Raw genomic sequence first — 16,217 nt, 5'->3', positions numbered from 1 at the left:
CATGAAACTTATAGACTGTTGCTTTAAATTTGGTCCTAAATGTCAATGATGATGGCACACACTTGATCACAAATGGGGGGGGATTGTTCTAGTAAACGTATGTTTTTTTTTTTTCCAATGCAAGTGGAAGGCAGCTTTAATTAGTGCTTAAAAAACTTTTTTTTAGTTGAGTTGAGCTAAAAGCAAGTATAGGCATGCTTATTTTCGTGTCATGGTGAAGGCTGACTGGCATCAAAAGCAAAGAGTTAGAACAGTCCAATTCATGAATCTCCTTTTCCAGGTCATTGGCCAACACTAATGGCTTAATCTTGTGTATAATTCACAGATAAGAAAATATGTTTTTGATTATAAAAAAGATATGACAAACTTATCAAATTTGAGGTCACTTGCAGGTTTCTGCTGGTGGCTTGACATAGGATAGAAGGTATCCAAGTATTTTAATAAGAACACGTACACGTACATGTGCAGTACTCTGTGTTAAGGAGAAAAACGTGGTGTCTCCAGAGTCACATAGCTTATAGTTAGGCTCTGTTTTGTAAAGGTCATTTTTTACACAGATAAATATTTGAATATCTCTGAACGTTCACAACAAAGTTGTCCTAACCCCCGAGCAGCATTTTTATTTGAGCTGTTTAATTTGACAGCTGACTAGAGTTAGGCAGAGGCATCGTGTTTAAAACCTTTCACCTAGCTTCCCCTGCTCATGCCAAACACAAGCCCCTGAAAGCACGCTGACAGGTACAATCCCATGTCTGCCGGCGCTGCGTGTAATTTGGAGAATAGCCTAGACTTATAGCTGTATTTCTGCTATCAAATGCCAATCAGTTCCACCGTCAGACTTATTAGCTTGGCTGAAGGAGCTCAGGCTGGTACTTAATAAACCCTCCAGGGTCATTACTCTGTGTTTGTGGCCGCCGTTTCATTGATATATGGACTAGGACACAATTAACTAAAAAGGTGAATAGCAAAGAGCGAATACCAATTTCTTTGTTTTTTCTTTGATTGGGTTCAACAACAAGTCTGCACTGCCGTTCATTTGTATTTTGATGCTTTGATTTGATACTGGATTGTGCTAATAAATTAGGCCAAGGATTTTGATGTACTTGAGGAAATTTTAAAAAGCAGTCTCTGTTTTATTATGTTAATGATAGGGGTTGCATAGACCAGCGGTTCTCAAACTGGGGGGATCAATAGGATGCTGGGGAGCACAGGGAAATAGTTTAGGTTATATTTCTTCTATATATAATCTTCATTTATATCTAATTATCATGATCTATTATTTGGCCATATCTAAGAAAGTGGTGCCTGATTAAATAAAATCATAAACAAACATTGCAAAGCATGCAGTCTTTTTTTTTTTATCCCAGGTAGGGTGGGGAGTAGAGTTGTGCCATATCGTATTGTACGCAATAATATCGCCTACATTTTTAAATATGGTGAACAATATTTTACTCTGAAATATCGTTCCATATCACCCCCCATGTAATTATCACCAGGGTGCTACTTTTTTACTGTTTTTATCAAAATAAAAATTCACACTGTTCTCATTTCCCATTATATAGCTACTAGAGACAGATTATATCTGTCCATTATCATTTATTTTACTTAAATCCTGGATATATAGAGATATTTGGAGTGCATTATTATTATCATGACATTCTGGATCATTGATCTCTGTTACAAATCTGATTAAATTCTTGTAATTTTAATATCTCAGTTAGGGGTGTTCCATATATATCATATGCAATAATACAACTAAAATTTTCATTTTGTTGCAGTAGTGCATTCTTGAAAGTGTTTTTTTTTTTATTCAGTGTTTTATCATATCGCCAAGGATATCGTTATTGCGAAAATTCCATAAAATATCGTGATATTAATTTAGGGCTATATCACCCACCCCTAGTGGGGAGTTGAAGGGGCTGCAGTGGCACTTGTCTTGCACAAATGTGGTCTTCACTTATTTTTTTAACGACTTTTACTTCTACTTTTTACATTTTCATACAATTTTCTGTACTTTCTACTCCTATTTCATTTCGGCTTTCATTTCATTATTCAAAAAAAGATATCCAGATAAATTTCTCCATCCAGATCCAGAGTGAATTTGATTGTGGTTGGATGTAGAGAAGTATAAACATATATCATTCTGACACCCTATTGGTTTATACGCGAACCAACACACCTGCACACGTCACACCCCCCACACTCCAGCAAGAACATAGCAGACGTATGTAGTCTAGAATGAAGGTTATCTGTAGCCGAGACTCAAGAAAATGAGCTCTCGAAATGTCCAACTAAGCTTCTTTAATATATTTAAATTATACTAAAAAACATTCATTTTCCGTGGGCATATATGCAGGAGAACCAGGGAGCCTAGTGCAATTTTAACATTATAGTCGTTATGACTTTTAGAAAAATGTGTTTTAGTGCACTATAGGCTTCTATGATGTGGCCTAAGCTTTTGTTCTCAATGCCATTTTTTTCCTTACATTACTTTTACTTTTACACTTTAAGTAGTTTTGAAACCAGTACTTTTACACTTCTGATACTTCAGCTTAGTATCTATTCTTCTACCTGAGCAATGAATGTAAATACTTTTGACATCTTTCTTATAAACTAATCGATTACTCAGAAGAAATAAAAACAGCATCAATTCAGTTTTTGAGCCAACCTCCCCAAGACTACTATCACCCTGCGTTACAAGTATTTCCACAGAGATAAAAACTCATAAAGTCTCACTCACTACTGATTAGGGGTGTCACAATCTCGATATTTTATCGAAATCGAATCGAAATGAGGTCATGGTCTCGAGTATCGAAGTCAAAAAGAGGATCGACGATCCCTCCCGCGCGCGCTACGCAAATAGCGCAGCGCGCTACGCAAATGGCGCGGCACCAACACAGCGCATCCTATTCATTTAAATAGAGAGCCGCTGCATGAGCGCAGCCCCGCCCTCAGTTCTGCTGTGTGAGAGACAGCTGCCTTTCAACCACGGAGGAGAAACTGAAAACGGATTTATAGAAATATAGACAGGGCTCTCAAGTTTTGAGTGTCGGCGGGAGTGTGATCACTGTTTTTTATCTGTCCAACGGGGGAGGGGGGGCGGGGGTTGGGCGCGCAGGTTTTGTATCTGTATCTAACGGAGGGGTGGGTGCGCGCAGGTGAGAGCGTGTGTCAGTGTGACTTGAGAACACTGACTATAGATCACAGTGAGGTGGATTAAAAATCTTAAACTTATAATTGACTACACCTGTTGCTTTCCATTGAATTAAAAAAACATCTTTCTCTCAGATAAAGTAAACACAGTAAGTCTTCAGTAGCCTTTAAAAGACTTACCTGGCGGCCGTGGTGTGTCCACTAAACTCCGTAGTTATAAACATCCTGAGGTTAGCAGCGCGCTAACTGACCTGTTTATAATGTAATCCGAGCAGTGACTCCGTGTCGGCTGTTCTAACCTGCTGCTGTTAGCTGCTTGGGCTGAAAGATGAACTGTAGTGAGCTGTATTATCCGGTTAGTGGGGTTAAAACCTTTATTTGTTTACAGAAACAGTAAAAACGGACTGGCTGAGCCCTGTAGCCCGTGGCTGGGCTGTACTGAAGTAGTGACTGAGTGAAGAGAGCGGGGCTTGTGCTGCTGCAGCTCCGACTAGTGGTTGGATGAAGAACTGCAGCTTCATGTAAGTGAGCAGTTTCACCAGCCATCCACACACAGCTCTGATAAACTGCTTGTTTTAATAGTGCACACTGTTGCTACCAAAAAAAGTCACTAGATGGCATTACCATATATATCTTAATAAATAATAATAATAATATTTATAATAATAATAATAATAAATATATTATTTAAATTTTATGAGGCATAAAATAATAACAAGAAAAAAAAACAAGAAAATCGAGAATCGAATCGAATCGTGACCCTCAAATCGAAAATGAAATCGATTCGAGGATTTAGAGAATCGTGACACCCCTACTACTGATATATGAACATTGTGCACTACAGAGCAGTGATGATGCTGTAAAGTAAACTGAAAGTTGTATTTTTGTTCACTGCAGAACGAAGATAATTGAATGGAATTTGACGACATTCCAATCACTTTTGTTCCATGTTTAAATATCTGCTGTGAGAGATAAGGTCCTGGGCAGAACTACTTTGCTGATTTATTTATTTTCCTCATAGCCGAAGAAGCACTGAATGTGGAAGTTTAATTTAGGGCCCGTGTTTAGCTGTTACTTGAAATGCGATTTGACACATTCGTTGCTGTTGTCAATCAGCATTAAACGGCACTAACAAGAAAAGAGCTAAGAATTGCGACCTCTCAAGGTTTATTTCGCTGCAGGATTTGTATGGAAGTTATGACTACATTTTACATTTAAGGCATTGAGCAGATGCTCTTATCCAGAGCGACTTACAAAAGTGCTTTGCTATATCCTTTGCTAGTTTGTAGAGGTTAGAATTATTAGATACATTAAGCTTGATACTGCTAAGTACTGTATGGATACTTAGCAGGAAAGTGCTAATTTGGGTCTTTAATTTGGGAGTTTAGTTGACGTTTAAAGAGAGAGCAAGTGACTTTTCTGTTCAGTCACCCAGTGGAAGTTTGTTCCACTACCTTGGTGCAGGATAGAGAACAGTCTGGATGATGGCGGGTCAAGCTGAGCTGTTCCAGAAGCTCAAAGAGTTCCTGGTAAGGATCTGGCTTTGATCATTGCCATCAAGTATAAAAGGACTGGTCCATCTTGGCATTGTAGGCCAGAGTCAGGGTCAACTACATTAACCACCTACCAAGCATGGATTTAAAAGCTTTCTTTCGTCTTGAGCAGGGTAGACTATTATTTTATTTTTTCCACTCTTTCAAAGTTGTATGAAAGGACTGGGCTTTCTGTAATACAGCAACCATGCTGAGTACTCTTCAATATCCAGAGCTCTCCTGTGCCTTTGATACCACTTAATACTTGGCAAGTAAAAAGATTTAAAGTATTTTACAGCATAAAAACTCAAGTATAAAGGGTGTTGTTTGTTTCTGGCACTGCAGGCCAGAGTCAGGGTTTTGAATCTGATACAGACAGCTACAGAAAGTGACTAGGCACTTAGTTGACTGCTTTTTTGAATATAGACGACTTGTAAAAAATATGAATCATGCAACCCCTAAATAACGATACACAACACGGTTCTTCAAAACTCTTTGTTCCGAAGGGGTGGTGTCCTGTTGTGTCCTGCTAAACTTTTCTGACAGTTCCAAGGTTTAAAAAGTGTCTTTGAGCTGGAACTACCCAACTGTGCTATACAAACACTGGCCTTTCAGTACCAGAACACACACAGACACAAAAATAGAAGAGAACCGTGCAGTCTGGCACTGGAAACAGGACAACATGATCAGCAAATCCAAATCAATAGTCAGATAAGCTACCTGTTTTTTGCTAGCTACCAGACACAAGACACATAACAAAAATGGATACGCCCTTGAAAATAGCTATTAAACCCCAAGCACCAGACGTCTAAATTTGGTAGACCCGTCACGGACTTTATTTAGCTCAAAAAGAGTTGTTAAACATTGGGCTGTGTTTGGTCTGTCTCTTTTGGTCCAAATTAAGCCCATGATGGACATCATTTTGGACCACACTTAGCCCTGTAAGATAATAGCATCTTTTCCGGAGTCAACAGTCATCCAAAACTGTATCTGCAGCAAACATTTAGCATTTTGAGGCAGCTAGCTGATAGCAACCCTGCTGGAAACCCCCCAGCCTGGCTAGTTAATATGGTTAATCAGCTGGTTGATCAGCTTAGCTATTAACCAGATTGGATAATGCTCAACCTGACTCTGCATAAACAACCAGTATGACCAAGCTTGCTTGACCAGGCTGATCAAAGCACATGTCCAGCAAAACCAAGTTGGTTAACCGCAAAACCAATTTGTTCAAAGAGCATAATCAACAGTATTCACCAAGCGGAATAACACGTGCTGTGCCCCTGAAAGGAAATGCACGCCTCTCTCAACAGCATACTTCTAAGTAAAGTTAAAGCAATTATCTCTGCGGTTTTTTTTTTTTCAAGAAGACGTATGCACTGCTGAGAGGGTGGTTTTTACAGCGGGGGTGCAAATTTCAGCACCACTATGGTGCAAAATTCAGCACCCCCGCCAGGAAAATCACCCCCTCTCAGAAGAGGCTGCAGGTGATATGTTCCTTTTTCATAATTTCTAACGAGTCAGTGAAGTTTAGAACAGTATCTTGGGTATTTGCCTTTTCTAAGTAAAGATAAAGCCAAGAAGACGTGTGTGCACGCTCTCAAGAGGGCATGCTTTTTCTGGCAGGGGTGCTGAATTTTTATGGCAAAACACTGCCATCAAAAGAAACATACACAATGCTGGTCAAGAGCTGATCAATCAGAAGGTTACTAACAGGAGTTGCTTTAGTCTATTTTAGCTTTTCAACCACATTGACCATCAACCAAACATGGATATAAAAGCTGGTCTTGAGCAGGGTAGACTTTTTATTTTATTTTTTTTCCACTCTTTTAAAGTTGTATCAAAGGACTGGGCTTTCTTTAATACAGCAACCATGCTGAGTACTCTCCAATATCCAGAACATAATACTCGGCAAGTAAAAAGATTCAAAGTATTTTACAGCTAAAAAAAATCTCTGTACCCAGAGCTAAAAATGTGCTGATTAGAGAATAGAGAGTGCACCTCTTCATCTCCTCAGTGATAAGACACTATAATAGCGCTGAAGAAATGATTGGCAATGCTGTTACCGCCTACATGACATTATTGATTGATTATCCATTAAAGCGCTTTGGCCATAAACATTAAAGCCACATTAGCTGCCAGCAGACTGGTCTTAGTGAAGCTCAGATTTGATTGATACACCAATGAGCTTACCTCTCAGATCCAAGACCTTCTCAAACAGACTGAGCCTCTAAGAGTGAGCTGTGTTGATGAGAGCTTTAGAAGAGAGCCTTCTTGAAAACACGCTTTTTTTTTTCTAAACAAGGAACAATGACTTCTCTTTCACGGGCTGTCTCACACTTTCACACATCCATGTGTGCTCACATGTAGCGCTTTTATGTCCCACTCTCTCAACACGTACACAGCTTTTCTCATCAGAAGCAAATCCAAGAAATCCAAGATGAATCTTTTCAGAAGATCTGAACCGTCCAGAAGACTTAAACCAATCTTACATCACCAACCACTGCCCTACAGTACTGACAAACGGACAAATGCACAGCATGTGACAAACAGATAATCATGTTACATTCACTTAGATTTCAAATCATGAATGTTTTTCCTCCTTCTCCTTTTGAAGATACAATTATTACAATAATTACCGTATGTCATTAACTTATTGTACAATATATTAGGTTGTCCACAAAAAATGATGGTCTCATAATACTGTGATTCTGCAATACTCAATATATCTCAAGATACTTCTCTATGATACTTCTCGGCACCTGTGTTCCTGAACAGGATAAAATACTCCTAAATGATGTATTTATTGGTGTCAATTTATTAGTGAAGATTAACCCTATTCATTCGATTAGCGCCCTCTATGTGGCGTAATGAAGCAAGAAGTTTAACGAGTCAAATTTGGGGGGTGGAGACGAGTCTAAAGGAAGTTTAGAGCACCTATTTAAATAAAAAAATATTGATATTTGACACAACATATCGATAATAATCACAAGCAAAAACGATACATCGTCGCTGACCCATGAAAAACATGCATCTCTATTTTTGTCTGTTTTTAGTTTTCTTCATTGTATGTTTCCTATAGGTGCTTTGCAGACTATGCAAATAAATTTGGAAGAATAGACCAAACAGAAATGCTTTATAATAACTTGAAATAAACTCTTGTTATACGTCAACTTCTATTAAAAGTTAACATTTTGCTTCTACTGCAATTCTGGAGATAGACAGCTACGATATGTACAAAAACTCAATAAGTTTTGTTGACCTCAATATTGGTCATTGTGTTTATTTAACATGAAGCATTTAATAATGTGAATGTCAACATTATGTCAACCTTGTTTAAAACAGTGGTTTTATTAAATTTATGTTTATTTATTTTAGATATTTAAACATCAATACAGTATATTCTAATTCCGGTGTCTGAATATATTGAAAATATATGATCATAATATCACGGAAATTAAATGGTCTGAAAACGACGAACAAAAAGGGGCATATTATATATTATATATATATTATACTGGGACAATATATCATCCAGAAAAAAATGGTGATCCTGACAGGCCTAATAAATTTTTTATTTCAACAGAAAAAAAAGATTACATAATTAAATCTAACTTAAATAAGGAGTAAGGGATGTTTTCTACTTCTCCTTATGCAGATACAGGGTTTTGTTCCATCACTAATCATATGTATGATACCATATGTGTTTCTGCTAAATGACACATAAAGATGCATGATAGCACATAATGATTAATGCCCCACAATATTCAAAACACATTATAGTCGTACAGATTTGTGTATAAAATGTTCTCAAGCCATTGTAACGTAATGACACATTTTATGGCTACAATTGGGGCCTACAGTATAAAATCATAATCAACATGAACTACAGCAAAGATGGCCAGTATTAACCATAAAACCTATAGAGTTAATTTATTCTTTTATTTTTAACACCTTCGTGCGTCTAGTTAAGGAACAACACATTCTGTGATACTTTTAACACAGCCGAGGTGTTATCTTATTTAGCACATGCAGCGTTAAAATGAAAAAAGTTCTAATTAAATGATGTGTTGAAGACATGCTGTGTTCTTGTGGCCTGACACAAACTGCCAGATTCATGTAACTTGGAGGTAACAAGGCTATGCCTCACAAAATGTGTGGTTCTGTATTTTGGTCCTACTCAAGTGCTCCATTTATTCATTTGGATTCTTTTAAAATTAATTTTAAAATCAGATTTGTTAAATCATGAGGTTCACATTCATAACAAATCTGAACAAATCTGTCTCTGAAACAGTACATTAATATGTTAATGCATCTAGCCTCTGTTGTTTGACAATCTGCTGGTGTTGTGTCAAATACTGACTTCCCACCAAAATCCAACTCCCCTTAAATAATGTTCTGTTGTTTGATATGAAAGAAATCGTAACAATATTAAACAGAAACAACAGGATTTGTAATGTGTAATCTGTTAGGTGTTACACTGGTGATTATTAATGACAACAGCACTAATTACAAACATGTGTATAGACAAAAAGGCAGAAAACTTGATCTAACTGTTTACAATCATGACACATGCCCACAAGTCTAATTTGTATCCGATCAAGGACCACATGTCAAAATCGGTTCAAATGTGATATGAAAGAATGTGACGTCCATATCCAAGCCCTGAAAATAAAAAAAAATCAGATTTGTGTCACATTAAGGCTGAAAATAAAATAAGAGTCACGTTTTGACACATGGGTATCAGCAACAACCAATCAAAAAAAAAAAAACATGGCAATGCTACAAAATAAAAATAAAGCAAGCCTGCGTAACCTGCGTAACCAGACAGATATTAACAAAAATTAATTTGTACCAGAATGATTGGGAAGGAAGAGCTCATAATCTGAAGCACACCATCTCATCTATCAAACATGGTGGAGGGAGTGTTAGAATGTGGAATGGAATTAGAATGTATTGCTGCCAACAGAACTGGGTCACTGGGGTTTATTGATGAGGTGATTGCTGATAGAAGTAGAAGGGTGAATAGTGCATCGTAGGGAAAACGGATAATGATCCAAAATGTACAACAAAAGCAACCCAAGGCATTTTTTTTAGCTTCCTGAAGACAGAACTGAAGAAAGAAGACAGAAAGGGGCAGAAAAACAGGCAGTAACAGAAAGTGGCTGCATTAAATGGATGGCAATACAGCTCAATAGTGTAAACTCAATAGTTCCAGAATTCAAGCTGCCAATCACTGCATATAATCTGCACCCAATAATTAGCAATAATGCTTGTATTTATAACTGCTAGTTCATCCAATTCCTTTTTTAGTCTGTAAGAATGGAGCGATTATGAAAAAAATGCTCTAATTCCTAATTAATTTATTTCAAATCTGTAGTTGTGGTTTGCAGAGGCAGAATTATGTCACTGTCCAATTACTTGACCTCGACCTGACTTTAATACTATGCTGTGGGAAACATTACCCAGCTTGACTTACCATAATAACTCACATATATCTAAAATCTATATATCTACATTCCCATCTTCTTCTCCTGTCAGTCTCTCTGCCCCTTTCTGCCCTTTTCCTTCTCTTCTCTCTCTCTCTCTCTCTCTCTCTCTCTATCTCTCTTACATCTGGGCGAACTGCTGTGCTCATAACTCACCCTATAAAGGTTTAAAACGAATAAGCGAGGTCGGCCCACACACCTTCATTACCAGGAATTGAGCTGGGGTGAATAATATGCTTACACACTCATTCATTCTCTAATGCATTTACTCATTCAGTCTCCAGCCTCCGTTTCTGACTGAGCCCGCGGAGTCACAGGGGCTTCTTCACGCACTTTATCTCCTCTCCTCTCTGACAGAGCAGAGCTGTCCCCCTCATCCTCCTGAAAAGCTGACTTTTTGCTCTTTACAGAGGAACAGCATCCATCACTGTCCCGCCACCTCTGGTCCACCAGTGAGAGAGAGGAAGGTTGAGCTTCAGAGGAGACGGCTTGTGCTGCCTCTATCGCTCACGCTGAGAGCGAGCCGGCCAAAATAGCCATATCAACACTGACATCTAACTGTCGCACGCGGCAGGTGAAGGAACTATCAGGTCAGTCCATGACACACTTGCTGGTGACACACTTAGACACACTCTTTCACACATGCGCACATATATACAGAGTATCTGTCATGAAAAACCCTTGTGTCGTTTTTCACTCTTTGATTTAACGTCAACCTGGCAGTTATTTCTTACAACGTGTCAGAATGTCGTGATGAACAGACAAACAGAAAAGCTGTAAGATTACTTGAAAATGACCACTGGAAGGTTTTTGTTCTTCTCCTGTGAAGCTGGCCTGGGTCTAACTCAATTCAATTGTTGAATATTGAATATAGCCAATGACATATAGTCTGAAATAGCACACAATTATGCATTATTACAGTATGTTTAGTTGCTGACTGTGTATGTGTTTGAGAAGTTTGAGTCTGACAGGTTAGTTTACATGCTCATCTTCAGAATATTTAGACAATTAAAGCTTATTTTAGACCACAGGTGGAGCAACAGTCTAACTGCTGGCCACATCATGTTTGATCCCTCGATGATGCCACAGTCTTTCAGGGAAAAAACGAATGTCAAAAATGTAAAAAAGAATGTTAATGCTTAGCTATGAAAAAATTCCATGTATGGAAAACAGTATAAGTGTCAAGCGATTCTGTAGGATATTCAATGGTCATTTTTATCAGCATATTCACAAAATGTAAAAAGGCTGCTTTGATCAAATTATAAAAGCTACCATTTAAAAAAATGGACATATTATTATATTGAAAGTTAATATAAAAATATTTTATTCCACATAATATAGGAGTGTTTCTATTAATCAATTCATTATTTAATGTGGTGCATTTATATGAATACAATTGATATTATAAAATAAGAAACAAAATACAAATAAAATAAAATAAAAAACAGTGAAAATCAAAATATATATATATATTTTTTTTTAATTTTATTTCTAATTTTTCCCATTTTCTCCCCAATTTACACGGCCAATTACCCAACCCATTCATTAGGACTCCCCCTATCACTAGTGATACCTCAACACACCAGGAGGGTGAAGACTAACACATGCTTCCTCCGATACATGTGAAGTCAGCCACCGCTTCTTTTCGAGCTGCTGCCGATGCAGCATTGCAGAGCAGCCAGCGCGCTTGGAGGAAAGCACAGCGGCTCGGCTCCGGTACATCAGCTCACAGACGCCCTGTGCTGCAGACATCACCATAGGAGTGATGTGGGGAAAGAGCGCCATCTACCCACCCAGAGGGAGCAGGGCCAATTTTGCTCCCTCTAACGCCGGCAGCTTGATGGCAAAGCTGCATGAGCTGGGGTTCGAACCGGCGACCTCCTGCTCATAGTGGCAGCGCTTTAGACCGCTGGACCACTCGGCGCTAAAATCAAAATATATTTTTGACACAATCAAAATATATTTCTATAGAGGATGTGATTCTATGTAAAACGTATTATATGTGTAACTGTATATAAATATACACATATAAATGCATGTATTTTTGTGAATTTTTATATTTTGAATATATGTAAAATTACATTTATTTGTGATTTTCTAAGTATAAAAATGTATAATTTTAAATTTTAATACACTTATACATATATACATAATTACTGTTTAGCAGCTGTAGCATCTGGCATGTGCAACAATGTGAGTTTTCTATAAAGAAAGTATTCACTTTTTCAAACTTAGAAAATCAATATATTTATGTAATCTATATGAAATATAAACTACATATATGTGATCATATACTGTATATATTCGAAATATAAAATGCGTGAAAAAAGCCATATAGCAGTGAAAGACCGAGAGAAAGAGAGTGAAAGATACTGGACACACACAGATACATCTGCCTAGTGAACCATCATTCATATTTTCATTTTGTCAATTCTTTAATTCTTTTACATATATTACTATATATCAGACCCCCCCCCCCCCCCTCCGCACACACACACTCAAAGAGTCACAGAGAGTTTACATTGCCTTATAATACAACAATATCTACACTTTCAAGACTGTAATTCTCTTGTTCTCTTTATGCTCTCATATGTATACATCAAAATACATGCTGAAACACACACACACACACAAACACACAAACACACACACCGACGGACACACTCTTCCTACTTTGCTATTTCTCAGAGCGCAGCAGGAGAGGACTGGGTGCGCTGTGGGAATCTGCTGCATCTCTCTCTCTCTGAAGCCACAGGCAGAATACATCACCACATCCCCCTTTATGACTCACAACACACACACACACACACACCTCTGATCTGCTCCTGTACCTGCCACACACATACAGTCGCTTTAGTGCACCCACTATCTTTATCACACACACACACACACACACACACACACACACACACAGACAAAAGCACAGAGACATACACTTTCTGCATCTTTTTCACTCCGCACCAAATCACTTAAAAACACTGATCACACTGCTGTCTGCTCAATCTGAACATGATGTGGTGTTTCGATAAGGTGTGTGTCTTGTCTGTGTGTGTGTGTGAGAGTGTGTGTGTGTGTGCTGGTTACCTGTGGCTGCGGATCTTGCCATAAGGATCAGCCTCCCCACGATCAGTGTCTTGGTGATCAGCTCAGAGAGAGAGAGAGCGAGAGAACAGTGCCCGGGCAGCCTTCCGTCTCCACGACAACGCCCGGAAGATGCCACACCTCCAATACACGCTGCTCGAGAACAATAAGACTTTATCCCCTCCCTCACTCTCTCTCTCTCTCTCTTACTCACTGACTCTTTTTCTATCTATCTATATATGTATCGTCCTCTGTATCTCTCTCTTTCTTGCTCTACTTCTATATCTCTCTCTCTTTCCCTATCCTCCTCTCTTTCTGTAAGTCTCTCTTTCTATCTCTTTCTCTATATCTTTCTTTCTGTCTCCCTCTGTAGCTTTTTCTCTGTTTCTCTGTCTCTCTAGTTCCCCCTCCCTCTGTATCTCTCTCTCTTTCTCTCTGCCCGTTGCTCTGAAGCGCACACTTACTCAGAAAGTGTGACGTGCTCTTGTGTGTGTGTGTGTGTGTGAGCGAGAGAGAGTGTCGGACGTTTTGCCAAACACAGAGGGTGATGAGCAGAGAGGAGCTATGATTCTGCAGGTGAGTGTGTGTGGGGGGGTGTAGGGGGTAGATTGAGTTCCACAGGGGAATAAGACACTTTTCCTGTATATGACGCACACTTGCAAGAGAGAGAGAAAGAGACAGAGAGAGAGAGAGAGAGAGCAAAAAAGAGATGGTGAGGAGTAATAAAGAAAGATTTAGAGTGAAAAAGGGGGAGAGAGATGGTGAGGAGAGATAAAAAGAAAAAGAGATTGAGAGAGAAAGAGGGAGAAAGAGATGATAAGGAGAGATAAAAAGGAAAGAGATAGAGAGAGAAAGAAACTGAGAAAGTGAGAGTGAGGAGAAATAAAAAAGAGAAAGATATTGAGAGAAAAAGGGAGAAAGAGATGGTAAGGAGAGATAAAATAGGAAAGACATAGAGAGAGAAAGAAATTGAAAGAGAGACAGTGAGGAGAGATAAAAAACAATATAAAATAGGGAGAGACAGAGAGAGATGAAGAGAGAGAACAAGTGAGAGATGTGAGGAAAGATAAATGAGATTGAGAGAGAAAGATGGTGAAGAGAAAAAAAACAAAGACATTGAGAGAGAAAAAGGGAAAGAGAGAGAGAGAGAGATGTTAAAAGATAAAAGACTTTTGACTTTTAACAACACTTTATTATAACCAAATTGTGTTAAAATATTTTAGAGATAAAAGAGAAAGAGAATAAGAGAGAAAGAAAGAGAAAGATGGTGAGGAGACATAAAAAGAGAAAGAGATATAGAGAGAAACAAATTGAGAGAGAAACAGTGAGGAGAGATAAAAAACAATATAAAATTGAGAGATTGAGAGAGAGAGAGAGGCATTAAAAGAGAAAGATCATGATAAGGACAGACAATAGAAAGAAAGATAAGAAACAGAGACAAAGAAAAAAAAGGAGAAAGAAGGAAAGAGTGAGAGAGAGAAGGTGAGAGAGAGTATAAGACAGAGAGAGGAAAGAAGTGTGAGACGTGGGATAAGAGAGAGAGATAAGAGAGTAAGAGGAAGACAGGAAAATGGATAGGAGAAAGAAAAAAGAAAAAAACAGATACAGAGATATAAGAGTTTAAGACAAAAAAGAGTGAGAGAAAAAAGACATTACAGAGAGAGAGAAAGATGGTGAGAGGAGAGAGAGAAAGATGAGCATGAGTGTGAGAGAGACATAAAGATGAGACAGAGAGAGTGGGGAGAGAGAGATGGTCAGAAAGAGAGAGAGAGAGAGAGAGAGAGAAAGAGACTGGGTCGTCATGGAGATATTCAGCCATGAAGGAAAGTAGGGTGAATGACAGAAAGGGGAGACTAACAGGAAAGCTCTAATAACACTTGCACACACACACACACGCATACACACACATATATATATATATATATATATATATATGTATATATATATATATATATATATATATATACATATATATATATATATATATATATATATATATATATATGTATATACATATATATGGTTCTACAGACAAATGGAGCCCATATGCATAAACACACACACTCTTGCACAGACAGAATAAGAAAAACTGAATGCAAATGTGAATACAAATGTGAATTCCCCCCACCACACACACACACACACACACACACAATGCAGTGAATACTGTCAGTTACCTTGGGAGAATAGAGTTAAATGAGGCCCTTAAATGCACGCACTCACTCAAACACACAGACAGGCACAGACAACAACATTCAAACAGGAATCCTCTCTCTTTCTGTCACACAGACATACACACACACACAAACTAACACACAATTTCCCTCTGTGTGTAATTCACATGTTGTGCTCTTTTTTCTTCAGTGTTATTAGTGTTTTTGGGCAGCCCTGAGGGAATGCCTCTCCACGGCTCCAGCGTTTGCCTCAGTGCACTGACTTAATGCTCCAGCCTTAAGATTAAAATAGCTGCAGCCAAACGCCCTAAAGCTGCCTCCTTCTCTCAGATTACAAGGACTACAACACCATCTCCAGCCCTGACGCAACATGCACTCCAACACTTTCAAGCCCCAGTGCTGCGACACTAACAGAAAGGACCTATCAGGAGCAATAAGGCCGTGTTAAACTCCTCTAACTGACGGCTTGTCTCACTCTAGCGCATTGTGTCATCACTGGTGATAGATAACCCACTATAACAGATGCGGTCACAAACTGCAGCCTAAATGACATAAACAGCTCTCGAGTGGCTTCCAAAAGGAATAAAGACCAATGAAATTCAGCATTTATACACTAAAGGCTTCCCTGCTGAGAATTTTTCAGAAGATGAATGGATGGCTGGATGGCTGGCTGGCTAATGTACTGTACAGCAGTGAAGTAGCTGATATAAGACTATACCAAATGTGTGTGTGTGTGTGTGTGTGCAGCTTACACAATTCTACGAAGCCAGAGAACTTGTTCTCAGCGTGGT

At 38.5% G+C, this 16,217-nt stretch overlaps 1 protein-coding gene across 4 annotated transcripts in view; it reads right to left on the bottom strand.

Moving 5' to 3' along the window:
- The window catches only part of lingo2b (leucine rich repeat and Ig domain containing 2b), a 61,307-nt gene extending 47,452 nt beyond the window's left edge, over positions 1–13,855 (bottom strand). For 2 of the 4 annotated variants that reach the window (XM_007237988.4, XM_049481598.1), the window contains exon 1: positions 13,256–13,855. In XM_007237988.4, the coding sequence (XP_007238050.3) occupies positions 13,256–13,277 (22 nt within the window). In that variant the 5' untranslated portion in view covers positions 13,278–13,855. The remainder of the gene's footprint in view (positions 1–13,255) is intronic. The other 2 variants (XM_022684923.2, XM_007237989.4) reach the window with 2 other exon arrangements.
- Positions 13,856–16,217: the final 2,362 nt, after the last annotated feature.

The sequence above is a fragment of the Astyanax mexicanus genome, chromosome 7 (assembly GCF_023375975.1).
Source record: "Astyanax mexicanus isolate ESR-SI-001 chromosome 7, AstMex3_surface, whole genome shotgun sequence".
Taxonomy (NCBI): Eukaryota; Metazoa; Chordata; class Actinopteri; order Characiformes; family Acestrorhamphidae; genus Astyanax; species Astyanax mexicanus.
Note: the sequence above shows the minus strand (reverse complement) of the source record. Positions and strands in the feature narration are given on the sequence as shown.